This window comes from Globicephala melas, chromosome 11, assembly GCF_963455315.2.
Source record: "Globicephala melas chromosome 11, mGloMel1.2, whole genome shotgun sequence".
Lineage (NCBI taxonomy): Eukaryota > Metazoa > Chordata > Mammalia > Artiodactyla > Delphinidae > Globicephala > Globicephala melas.
Genome location: NC_083324.2, coordinates 11,457,608 through 11,471,292, shown reverse-complemented (window position 1 = coordinate 11,471,292; position 13,685 = coordinate 11,457,608). Strand labels below are relative to the sequence as shown.

At 46.0% G+C, this 13,685-nt stretch overlaps 1 protein-coding gene across 7 annotated transcripts in view; it reads left to right on the top strand.

Annotated features, from left to right (window-relative positions):
• Positions 1 to 13,685, top strand: part of ITPR1 (inositol 1,4,5-trisphosphate receptor type 1) — a 319,423-nt gene that overhangs the window by 272,872 nt on the left and 32,866 nt on the right. For all 7 annotated transcript variants that reach the window (XM_070046603.1, XM_060308111.2, XM_060308109.2 and 4 more), the window contains 2 exons: positions 3,285 to 3,460; positions 7,886 to 8,050. In XM_070046603.1, the coding sequence (XP_069902704.1) occupies positions 3,285 to 3,460; positions 7,886 to 8,050 (341 nt within the window). The remainder of the gene's footprint in view (positions 1 to 3,284; positions 3,461 to 7,885; positions 8,051 to 13,685) is intronic.

Here is a 13,685-nt window from a genome sequence, read left to right as displayed (position 1 = left end):
ATCACCTCAAACACATCCACTCACTCAGAGGGATTTACTTTTTTCTTTTGGAAGATGTGTCGGGGGCATCTTCTATAGTCACTGTTGACCATCTTCAAGAGGAGGGTTGTGTTAGCCCGGTCTAGAAACAAAATCTGATTGGTTATCTGAAAGTATTTCTTTGAGAGCAATATTTGTGCTCATTGAATCCTGAAACCAGGATTTCCAAAATGTCCCTCTTTCAGGTGTGTAATGACCTTGCTCTGTGTGCCGACATGGCTCTGTGACTTCCAAGGCTTGTGGCTGCCAAGGACACTGTGGCCTTAAAAGCTCCTTTTTAGAAGTATCATTTTCCCCCTTTATTTCAGAACTGATGAGTCACAGCGTCTTTGAACAGCATGAAAATTGGGCATCTTCAGGTTTCATACTGAATTTGTAAACATGGCATGATGATTAAAGCACATAAAGTACTACTTTTTAAACTTTCTTACTGTTGAAATTTTCAAATATATACACAAGTAGAAAGAACAGTATAATAAACTGCCATATACCCATAAGCCCAGCTTTAACAATTACCAACATTTTGCCAATTTTGTTTCATTTATACTCCTACTGTATTTTCTGCAAGATTTTAAAGAAGTCTTGACATCTTGTCATTTTGCCCATAGATATTTCACTGTGCATCTCTAACTTCTAAGAATATTTTAAGATGTGTATAATCACCATACCATTATCATATCTAACAAAACTAACAGTAAATCATGTCATAGCCTGTCCATATTCATGTTTCTCCAGTTGTCTCAAAGAAGTCTTTCTATAATTGTTTATTTGGAATCTAGCATTAATTATCACCTCTGTTTTTATAGTGGGAAGACAGCAGGTTTTTATATTGTCCCCTTCAGGATTTGAGTACATGTGTTGTACTGGTCACATTTATTACACTGAGCTCTTAAGAGCAGTTTATGATAATCAAGTGCTTAAGAAAATGAAAGGCAAGCCACAGGCTGGGAGAAAATACTTACAAATCATACATCAGACAAAGGGCTTATATCCAGAATATATAAAGAACTCTTACAACTCAACAATAAAAAGATTACCCAATTAAAACAGTGGGAAGAAGATTTGATCAGTTACTTCACACAAAAAAAGACATATGAATGGCCAAGAAGCACAGAAAAAGATATTCAACATCAGTAGTTATTAGAGAAATGCAAATGAAAACCACCATGACATGTTACTAGAAACCTACTAGAATGGCTAAAATTAGAAAAACTGACGATACGAAGTATTAGTGACGATGTGGAGCAAGTGGAACTCCCGTATATTACTGATGGGAAGGGAAAATGGTACCATCAGTTTGGAAAACAGTATGGTTAGGTCTTCTAAAGTTAAGCATGTACTTAGGGTCCCAAAATCTACTTCCATGTTTTTGTCCAAGAGAAGTGAGAACATACACCTACCCCAAGATTTGTACTTGGTTGTTTCCAGTAGTGTTATTTGTAGCAACTCCAAACTGGAAACAACCCACATATCCGTTAATTATTAAATGGATAAATCAGTGGTGGTGTATTCATATTACGGAATACTACTCAGCAATAGAGAGAACAAACTATTAATATACACAGTAACCTGAATGGATCTTAAAAATTTTGTTAAGCGAAAGAATTAAAAAGACTACCTACAAATACGATTATTTTTCTCATTTCATGAAATTCTGGAAAATGCAGAGCTACAGTGGTAGAAAGCAGGTCCGTATTTGCCTGGCATTGGAGATGGGGGAAGGCATCAGTTGCAAAGGGCACAAGGAAGCCTCTTAGGGTGATAAAGTTGTTTATATCTTGATTGTGTTGGCAGTTACATGAGGTCATATGACTGTATACACTGCCAGAAGTCATCGAAGTGTGCACTTAAAACGGATGGATTTTTTTTTTTTTTTTAATGATCGTTAAGGCCCATTCCTCCAGGGGCGTATATACTCCTGGTATATGCTGTGTCACCTTAGGCAAGATACGTAACCCAAGATTCCGTTTCCTCTGGAGTAAAATGGAGATGATAACAGCAACCTCATAGGGTGATCAAGAGGGTTAAATACATGATAATCCGCGTAAATGGCTTCATACAATATCTAACAGCTGTTAAATGCACAGCAAGGGACACCCAGGCCCCAGCATGCACCTCTTCCTGGATTTCTGAGAAGCTTCTGCCTCTTGGCGCCCATTCCTAATCAGGTTTACCTTTGAAGGCTATCCAGAGGGAAGAGGTAGGTGGCTGGGGTTAGGGGGACAGTTTTCAGAGAGAAAGTGAGTCTCAGCAGGTGTGGACGAAATGAACTAGGGCAGCCAGCAGGCTCGTGGAAGAGCTGGAACCTGCCGGGGCGTCTCTTTCCCTGGCGGTGCTTCAGTCCCAGCAGTTCTGGAGAATCGAAACTCCTTTATGTAAGTGGCCTTAATCATGTAGTGCTACTTGTTTACATCTGAAGGAAAGTCAAAACGTGACAGCGTTTGAAATAGGGGTGTTTTTTTTTTTTAATGAGTGTTTTGCAGAACCTTATTTTTAGCCCTGTTGGCTCATGTTACATAACCAAGCCGTCTCGTGGGACACTCTAAATAGAACTTGCAATAGCAAGAGATGACAAAAACTGGTATAAGCTCTTTGACTACAAGGATAATCTAATTGTAGGATGATGCTAATGATACGGAAGTTGCTTTCCTCCTTGCCTTGAAGAAATTTGATGCAGGCAGGGGACCTGCACTTTTCCTTAGCTTGCTTTTAATAGAAATTAGAAGTTTATTCTTCCAGCTTGCCTCCCCTCAGAGTGAAGTGTGACACATGTATGAGTTCTGCTCATGGAACAAACTCATTTGATGGGTGCCTACTGGGTGCCCAGTGCTTCCCTTGGGGAATTTGGAGTCTGGTGGGGATGGGGTTTAGGGAGGGGGCAGTGACCGCTAGAGAACAGTGTCCCATAGGGATGACCAGGGGTACAAGAATCAGAGAAGGAAGGAGCACCTGGCATGTTTTGTGAGGAGGAGACTTCCTAGAACAGGTGACATCTAAGCTAAGACTTAACATGAATGGGAAAGGGAGAGAATTTCCCAGGTAGAAGGAACATGTATCAGTAGAAGGCTTGCAGGTAAGAAAACATGGATGTGATTGGTTACGTCTGGGGCAGAGAACTGGACGTGAGGGTTGGGACATACAAGGCCAGAGACGTGGTTGAAGAAAATGACGTTAAACCTGTTTTGGTCTGTCACCTGTACCCGGTGAAAGCTCTGATCTCTGAGAGCCCTGCCTTGTCTTTCCAGGAACCCTGGAGCCACACTGGTCAGGGCTGCTGTGGACAGCCATGCTCATATCTCTGGCCATTGTCATTGCCCTCCCCAAGCCCCACGGCATCCGGGCCTTAATCGCTTCCACAATTCTCCGGTTGATATTTTCGGTCGGATTACAACCCACGTTGTTTCTTCTGGGAGCTTTCAACGTAAGTATGAATACCTTCATCGCCACTTTTTTGTTTACATACAAGTAGGAATGCCTTCCATCCTCCCCAGAATCTTGGCCTGTGCTTCCGGTGCAGAAAAATATTATCTGGGTCAACTGTTAAAATAGCAGAAGCAAAGGAGAGCTGCAGGTGGCCGTCTCCCTCTTCCCCTTGTCACAAGATGGTGAACCTCTTAACGTACTCTCTGGGCACCGACAGTCTCATTTTCAGGGAATATTCCTCTCAGAATTAGGCAGACAAAGGGAGAGAAGTTGAGATCTGGGTTAGTTTTGCCAATCAGGTCAAAGGTGTGCTAGGACAAGAGATTTTAGCCAGTTAAGTCAAATGACGGAATAACACAGCACCCACTTCTGGTGAGGACCTCAGAGAAGCAAGAGGAACTGTTGACAGAGATGGAGCAGGTGGAGAGGTAAGAAGAGAATCAAGGAGAGTTACCTCAAAGTAGTGACATTTGGAAATGCTCTTTCACCGCTGTGGATGGGCAGATGCCAGCTGCCTCTGCAGAATTCCTAGGAAATGGACGCAGCTGATATGAAGCCATAAATTGGAGAGGTTTCCTGCTGAAAAAGAGGAACGAACTGGGACATGTGGGGATCTAAAACTGCCTTCCAGAGGGTTCTGCCCTGAGTGTATAAGGAAGCTGAGGTCACTGTTCAGAAATGGAAGTGATACTGCAAAAAAGGTGAATCCAGTAATTGAGGGCAATCATAAATGTCCCCCAGTGGCTGTTCAGATGGCAGAGGCAGCAAGGGCGCTAGGGGAGAACGGGGACAGGGCTGAAGTTTTGTCTTAAAGAATGGAGACAGTGGGGCCAGGAAGCAGGGGTTGAGCAGAGCATCTTCCCCACGGGCCACAGCAGCGAGGGGAGCCCGGGCCTGCTCGGGAGATGGCCGCCCGTTGCGCTTCACCGCCTCTGTGCCTCACGTACTGACATGTAGGGCCTGATCCTGTACGGGGAACCTGGGCCCTGCATTTCAGGAAGACGCACTGGGGCTTCATCCTCCAGGGCAGCATGTTCTAAGTTGATAAATCTTAGGTGAAAAGAGCGTTCCTTGGTCAAATCCATGTGCGAAATGCTGGGTTAGGCAACATGAAAGGTTTTTCACGGCAGCATTTCTGAGACTTTAACATGCTGATGCGGGTTATGAATCTGGAAGAAAGGGGCACCAGGTGTTTGTGTTTCCCGAACTTACTTGCCCACATTTTTGGTAAAGCATCACTTGGAATTAGTGTTGTATAGAATACAGGTTGGGAAATGATTCAGGGTTTTTGAGCAATTCAGTGGTTGAGAAAATTCCCTTGGTAGTGGCATGAATGTACACGGATTTGTGCAGGAGGTTGGGGGACCACTTAGGGCCTCTAGCAGGGCTTTCAATTACGTGTGACGAGCCTGCGTCTTGGTCATAACGGAGAAGAAGGAAGGTACAGATGTCAGAGCTTCGGAGGGAACAGTGACACGTGGTGGGCGTTGGGTCTGAACCTTAAGCCTGAAATTAGTGCCGGGCTTGGTCTGGGTCCTTTTCTCCAGGCAAAGAAGGTATCACTGTCTTGACTGGGTGATGAAGGAGGCAAGTATAACTCCAAATGTTTAGTCACGGGGGGCTGGGAGAAGAATGATGCCTCCAGCTAAAATGAAGTCACGCAAGACCTGGTTTTCGGGGTGAAAATAGACGAAAACTGTTGGCTCACTGGGCTCGAGGTAACAAGACAGGCTATTAATGTTGGGCCTCATGTTTGGAAATCGGCCATGACCAGAGTGACAGAGCCACATCAGCATTGAAGCAGGAAATACAGGCTTCACCTGCAGTGAGAGGAAGCTTTTTAAGAAAGAAATACTGGAGAAACAAATAAATAAAAGGAAAAAACACTCAGTATTTCAGAGGTTGTCTTCTGCGAGTTAATTCTTTTGTTTCTCTGGCCTTTGGTCATTCCATAGTTTTCTCTTTAACGTAAGTCAGTTGGTGTTTGGATAATTAATGACCATTCATAATACCATTAGCTCGGGGGCATGGGGGGGGGAAGCTGAAACAGTAAACAATTACTCAGAGGGGATAACAAAAGAGGAATGTCATATGCAGCCATGGGAGAAGGAATAGCGGCTGTGGACACACAGCGAAGGAATGTTGGAGATCTAAGAGCTGGGGAAGCAGCCCAGGGTGGTGTCCTGGCAGCCTCGTGCAGGGACGGTGGTGAGAAGGGTGCTGCAGGAGCTGGGGTTGGGTGCTAGGGGTGGACAGGGCAAGACGGCCGTGTGTGCCCTGGAGAATCCCTGGGGACGTGGGGAGAGCCGCTGCAGTAGAGAGCTGGGACCAAAAGCCACATCTGACACTAACCAAAGCGGGGTCCGTAGGAAGTGGGGACAGCAGACTAAGACCATGAATAGGAAACAGTTGCTGGTGAAGCGACAGAGAAAACGGGGGCAGAAGTTAAAGGGGAGAGTGGACTCAGGTGAAGTGGACTGCTCTGTTAATACCGCAGGTGCCTGGGCTTGTGTGAGGTCCTGGAATGTCGAGCAGAGCGTGGCCATTTTTTTTTTTTTCTCTCTGAAACCCCAGCAACACAGTTCTTTCAGAACGAATGATGCTTTCTCACCCTAAAAAAGATCCTACACTGGCAAAAGTTAGAATAGTAGAGGAAAACGACCTGGTGGATTGAAAGGTTAGCCTGTCTGAGAAAGCCGAACCTTCTCCCTGGGTGTCGGTTTCCCCCCTTATCTGATTGCCGAGAAGCTCGCTTGCACTGACCCCCCAGATTAACTGGCACTGCTTCCGCAGCACCTGTGGCCAGGCTAGCTCGGGTAGCAGGAGACGGTTTTACCAAGTGCAGCCGAAGCGCACTCTCTCCACCTTTCTCCTGATTCAGGTTTTTCTGGCAGCGTGTTGCTATAGGCAGACTTCAGGCATGGGGTTTCTCTCAGAGGTGGGACTCTGTTATACAGTAGGTCAGCCTTCAGTTGCAGGGGTCAGAAAACCTAATCCACGCTCATAGAAGCAAAGGAGAAAATGTGACTGAGAATCCTAGCGCCTGGCTTCAGGTGTAGCTGCATTCAGGAGGCTGGACAGTAGCGTCAGGGCTCAGTTCCTCTCTTTTGGTTCTGCGCTGGTGGTACCCTTGGGCTCCATGGTAATGCAGGATGGATGCCAGCAGCCTCAGAGGTCACTTTCTGTCAGGTCCAAGGTCAGGGGTAAAGAACAAAGTTGTCTTACGCTGCAGTCCCAGGAAGGATCTCAGTGGGTGTCATTGACTCCATTTGGTCACGTGCCTATCCGTGAAGCAGTCGTTGCCAGGGGATTGCCATAATTCCGACCGGCCAGGATGGAGCCCCACCCAGACCTCAAGGACCGATACATGGGAAGGGATGGATCCCCAGAGGAAAAACAGAAGTTACTCCCAACCCAAGAAGGGCCAAGCGTTGGTACTTTACGAGGTCCCAGTGTGGCTCCTTCTGGGGGATCAGACTAGTCTTCTTGGAGAGTTGGGGGGATCTGATAGTATAGGTTGGGAGGGAGACTTCCTTTATTCTTCATACTCTTTTATGCTATTGGGAAAAAATGCTATTACTTTTACCATGTATATATGACTATTTCAATGAAATATGAGTTTATGAAAAGGAAGAAATGGGGAAAATCACATTTCTCTGCTTATTAATAAGGTTACATACTTTTCATATATCGTTTTTTAACTTTTTATTGAGATGTAATTGACATATAATATTAGTTTTAGGTGTACGACATTTTGATTTGATATGTATATCAATTACAAAATGAATACCACAATAAGTTTAACTTTCATCACCAAAAAAAGTTTTAAAAAAAGTTATTCCCAGAAAGGGGGGCAGGGGAATAGAACTCATCCTGAAGTCACTTACTTTCCCCTGCCCACCCCAAGAGAATTCTCACTTTCCCTGTAAGATTAGGAGCCATGGATGACAAGAACTGGCTGCTCCTCATTAAATTGCAACCCTCTAATGCGAGGCATGTAACAAAGTTAGAAACACTTTTAATCATGCTGATCACAGGGTTCGTGGATTGAGGTGACTTCTGTGTTTGACTAACTCATGGAAGGATGTTAGAAATGATTCATATCTCATCTTGAAAATCATAATTTCAGTATGTGTTAATTTTGTTTTTGTCACTTACAAATGCCACTTGATTAGTGTTGCCCATGAAGTTATTTGACTGTCACGTTAACTTGCAATATGCCTGAAAAGCAAAGTAATGAAATGACTTTGATCCGCAGAACAGTTCTCCGCGCTTTCGGTGGGCCCTGGGTGCAAAAGGAAGCTTTTGTTTGGGCACAGGCGCCGAGAGACGCCTGGGGGCAAACTGCCCTCGGCTCTTGTGAAGAGTCTGGAGTTCGGCACGTGGTCCGTGCTTATCTGACTGTTGCTCTCATTGTTGTCAGGTCTGCAATAAAATCATCTTTCTGATGAGCTTTGTGGGCAACTGTGGAACATTCACCAGAGGCTACCGAGCCATGGTTCTGGATGTTGAGTTCCTTTATCATTTGCTGTATCTGCTGATCTGCGCCATGGGGCTCTTCGTCCATGAATTCTTCTACAGTTTGCTGGTGAGTTGCTGGTGTTGAAAGATTTTACATGTGGGCAACTAGGAGAGCATCCTCTGTCCTTCCTCCCCTCACGGACCCCTCTTTTTCGTGGTGACTGGTGTGCCTGGTCTACGAGGTCATAGCCCGCCCTGTACGCAGCGTTTGGGGCATCTGGAGAGGAAAGCTACCCAGGGAGCAAGTCAGCTATCAGGAGCCTAGGAGGTGCGCGATCACAGTGCGTGATCATGATGATAGATGATGCCCGCCATCTGGGTCAGGAGACGTTGCCTCCATGTGCACCTTTGTCTGTCTTATTTCTTGGCCTCAGCCAGCACTTACAAGGAGAATGTTTTTGCGACTATCACCTTCTGACAGTTCTCATGGGATCCATTTTCCAGTGAAAACATGTAGTGCCAGTAAGAGCGGGAGGTATTTTCAAAGACCCAAGACCCATGGCAATGAGCTTGATAGATTTATTGATCCAGGAGACCTTTTTAGCAGAAGTTGTGTTCCAGTTTGAGCCGAGTGGTTAAATGTCTTGATTTTCCATTATTTTCCCCCTGAGCAGGTTTTTAAATGACAGACCTCTATCTGCTTATTCTCCTGTCATTACAGGGAATCTTGACCTGTAGGGTTGTAGATAAAAAACCACTTCATGGTACCTATGTTAAATGACAGGAAGCATAAAATTGACCTTTCTGCGAGCGAAACCATCCATAAAGGGAATACAGGAAGTATTAGAATGTGTCTGATGATAAAAAATGATCAAGGGCTTCCCTGGTGGCGCAGTGGTTGAGAGTCCGCCTGCCGATGCAGGGGACACAGGTTCGTGCCCCGGTCCGGGAAGATCCCACATGCCGCGGAGCGGCTGGGCCCGTGAGCCATGGCCGCTGGGCCTGTGCGTCTGGAGCCTGTGCTCCGCAATGGGAGAGGCCACAACAGTGAGAGGCCCGCGTACCGCAAAAAAAAAAAAAAAAAAAAAAAAAAATGATCAAGGCCTAAGTGTTGACTTAAGACGAGGGACTTGGGAATACCCTGGCAGTCCAGTGGTTAGGACTGTGCGCTTTCATTGCCAAGGGTGCAGGTCCGATCCCTGGTTGGGGAACTAAGATCCTGCAATCCGCGTGGTGCAGCCAAAAAAAAGAAACGACGAGGGATCTACTTGCAGAAAGCAGAGCAAGGAAGGCACTTCCAGGAGTTGCCGTCCATGTGGTCTCCAGGCTGGTGACTTAACTGCTCTGTGCCTCAGTTTCCCCATCTACGAAATGGGGAGAACAGTCCATTTCCTGGCAGGGCCATCATAGGGATTTTCTGCTACTTCACGTGTCAGGGTCTGAGAACAGCACCGCCACAGAAATGCTGAGCGATGGCCGGCTGTCATTACCGTCTCTGTCATCCCGTCTCCCCTCTCCCAGCCGTACACCATAAAGGATGCACCGTTTAGGCCTCCAGGATTAGCTCCTTCCATTAGTGGTGGATGTTGGCAGACTGAGGGATATAGATACGGATTCCTTCCCCTCATTTTAAAATAGGTCTGGCCGTACTTTGAGGTTTTAGGCAAAGAGGTCTCTGGATACACTTGTGATGGCCATTACGTGCCCAATTTTGGTCGCTCTCTATCAGAGATCTTTAGAGCTCTGTGTATATTTCTAAGCCTTTTTGTCTCATGCAATGACACCCCTGGGTGGGGTTCCTGTTTGTGAGTCTGGGAGGCCCAAGTCCGGAACCTGACAAATTCCTGTCCTCTCTCAGTGGGGAGGCAGAGTTGAGTCGGGGTCTCTCCCACCCCTGCTGAGGGGTCTCTCCCACGAGGTAGGGGAGTCCCCTTCAGACAGTGCCATCTCGCCCTGGCAGAAAATGACTTTTCCAACCATCTATATCCCGTTGGCTCTGTTTCTTTTTCTGTTCATAAGATTCTTTTCTTTTGGTCACTGGCAGTGCCAGCCAGTGCCAGAACTAGACGCGGTGGGTGTCATGGTGAGACGAGGCAGTGTCGTCCCAGCCCTCACGGGCCTCATAGTGTAGAAAAGAACAGTTACTGTCACTTACTGACTGTTCCCTGTGTGCTCTTTCTGTCCTCTCTCACGACCGCCTTTGAGGCGGACGAACTCTGCAAATCACCACTGGCCAGGTGGAGCCTGGTGAGGCAGGTCACCTGCCCGGAGTCGCACCGCAAGTCAGGGGCAGAGACCACGACAGTGACGCAGCTCTGTTGACTCCCGGGTCTAAGTGCTTAAGCACAGCCCTGAGCTGCCTTTCATTTGAGCCTGTGAAAAAGTCCCTGCTTCGGTGAAACCGGTATTTCACATTGCAGTCTGCATGCCTGCCTTCCCGTCCCTCACCTGTCACAGAAGGATCAGAGGGGCTCCGAGCTGCTGGTGATGCTACCTCGGCTCAGTGCACTTTGAGAAAGACTGACCAGGGTCAAATGAGACTGGGGTTGGACGCTTCTCGTAGGTGCTTCTGCAGGGTTTCTAAGTCACTTTCTGTGACTTCAAGTGATGCGTTCCTTTTGGTGTCAAAAGCAGTATTTAACATGTCTGTTGGGAACCACAGACAAAATAGTGAAACCGTTCACATTATTCCATAAATGAGGAAAGCCTGTGACAGGAAGGAATTGAAGAGAGACCTCTAGCAGGGAAAACCCACACGTCACGTGAAAACTCTACACCAGCAGGGCGGAAAGGCAGAGTGGGCGACTGTGGCCTAATTGAAGTTCACCCTGAGACTGGCTGAACCTGGTCCCAAGCCTGCATTCAAGTTGTGTCCTTAGCAAACTATTAACATCCCAAGATGAAAGTGTACAAAGTTCCTTAGCAGGCGGGTAAGAAAGGGAGAAATTCACATGGTCAGTAAACGTGGAAGTGTTCTAATGTCAAACAGTGACATATTGATTAAAACACGAGCGTGATCCCGTGTTGTACCTGTAATGTTGGGAAAGGTTCAGAAGCACGATCATGCCCACTTCTAGTGAGAGTGAGCTAAAATGGGCCTCGTTCTCTAACAGTGGTAAGGATAAATTGGTGCAGCCTTTCCGGAAAGCAGTGGAGTGAATCTTGTGTGTTATGTTTGACCCAACAGTTCCATTTCTGGAAACTTGCCAAAAAGAAACAACTGGACAGGTATATATTCAGGCACGTGCAGAGGTGTTCATCACAGCATTACTTTTAATGATATATAATTGAAAACATCTTGACTGTTTAAAAAAGGAAAAGATATTGATTGAGTAGACTGTGGTTTTTCCATACACACTGGAATACTAGGTGATCATTTTTTTTGAAACTGACATAAGGTTTATTATTTTTTTCCTCAGAAAACATTATAACAGAAACAAAGCTTAAAAACATAATGAAGTAAAACTTTCCTTAACAAAGATCCATGGACATAAAATGAAAAAGCTCTCAGAAATCCAAATAGATCTAATTGTTCTTTTTATTAAATATAGACACAGGTGGCAGCTATATTGCCCAAATTCAAGAGACTATAAATACCTCAGGACCATATTCAAATAATCTCTAATCTAAAATGAGTGAGAGTACCAGAAGGAAGAGAGAAAAGGTATTATCCAAAAAATCAGACCACTGCTTTTTTTTTTTTTTTTGCGGTACGCGGACCTCTCACTGTTGTGGCCTCTCCCGTTGCGGAGCACAGGCTCCGGACACGCAGGCTCAGCAGCCATGGCTCACGGGCCCAGCCGCTCCGCAGCATGTGGGATCCTCCCAGACCAGGGCACGAACCCGTGTGCCCTGCATCGGCAGGCGGACTCTCAACCACTGCGCCACCAGGGAAGCCCACTGCTTATTTTTAACCAGAGCTGTGATGATAGTTATTGACTTAGATTTGAAAAAATATCTATTTTGATCACACCCTCACAGAGATTCTGAGTTCGTCAATCAGGCTATCATCCAGGCAGGTACTTTAACTAGGTGATCTTTTTGACATGAAAATGTTCATGATTCTTTTTACCAAGCAAGCGGACTATATGCCAGCTTACGGTATAATGTTTTTGTAAAAATATGTATGCATACGTTACACTTTTTTCAATTATGTAGTAAGGTCAGAAGGAAAGAATTTGTTGAGTAAATGTCTATAGATATTGGGCTTATTAGTGATTTTTGTTTTTTCTTTGTGCTTTTTTGTGTTTTCACCATTGCACTTGTCTAATTTTCTAATTAGAAGAAAGTTTTTCCTTATCAAGTGATACATGTCCATTGTTTTAAAATCAGAAATGATAGATAAATGAAAAGGAAAAGGTTACTTGTCATTTCAGTGATTTGGGGGCTGTATAACGTCTACAGTTCTTAGCCCCAGAAAACAAGTGGCGTTTGTTGTCTGAAGTTGCTCTTACTTGCTGCTTCATGGTGAGTTGCTGGAAAATATTTAACCAACATTAACAGCAACATGAGCCTTTGTACTCTTATATCGAATAAACGCCTCTTCCTTGCTTCCTTTTAAGTGTCCTCCTTTACCCGGTGCCCTTCACACTGGTCTCAGGACACAGACTGGCCTGATGGAGGCAGAGGGGCTAATTGAGCAGAAAATGAACTCAGACGTAAAATTCTAAGTTGGAAGGGACTCGGAGATGAGCTAGTTCAGTCCACTGATTTTACCAGTGCAGAAACTGAGGTCCAGAGAGGTCTCATGGCCCGATCAACAGCTTACAACGAATTAAAAGCAGAGTCAGGATTCACACCCTTGTCCCCTGACTCACTTGGCTGTGCACAGTCATTCCCCAAAGCCACGGTGGAAGCAGGACCTTCAGGACAGGATCAGATGTCCACACAGAGGCCATATTAAAGCTAGCCCCCACCCAGGTCCAGAATAACACCATGCATCTCTTCTCTCATGGCTCTCCGCCAACCCTCCAGCCAAATATCTGAGATTGTAGTTCCTAGAAAACCAGCTACTGGTCTCCCATACCTCTAAGTACTTCCAGGGGGCCTCCATTTCTCATGAAGCCAAGCTCTTGCAAAGCGCAGGCCCCTTGGACAGAGGGCGCACCAAGATGGTGAACCCGCGGTGAACCGCAGGGGGTCTCTGCCCCGACCAGGGCCATGGGAAGGGTTTAGGCTTCCTGGCGTGTTACCACCGCCAGCGTCCCTGCTGTGTACTATCTGTGTGACCTTGGCCCAGTCTCTTCATCCCTGCTGTGTACTATCTGTGTGACCTTGGCCCAGTGTCTTCGTCAGGAATTTAATGATAATTACCATCGATTGTGGACTTACTCGGCACATAAGTATGACTGTATGCTAAGCACTATATATACATCGTCTATTTATTCTTTACAATAAGTCTCTCTCCTCCAGTCTGCAAATGATGAAACTGAGGCTCTGAGAGGAAGGGGGTAGTGCCTGGTCCTGGTGGTAGCAAGCGGTTGAGCTGAGGTTTGAACCTTTGTCCGCTCCAGAGTCCCTGCTCCCTGGCCTGGCCCATTGCAGGTCAGCCAGCCCCGTATCCAGAGTGGCTGGCCCTTAATAGAAGCTCAGTGAATAATCCCTAAATGAATACCAGGCCCCTCATCCCTTTCCTCCCTTGTCCTCTGCAGCTCACTGGCACAGCCTGTATCTTCTCTATTCCCAAGACCTCTAAGCGACATGTAAACAACTTGAAATTGCTGTTGTTTCCCACCCTCCTTTTTTATATTTGTTTTTCCTTA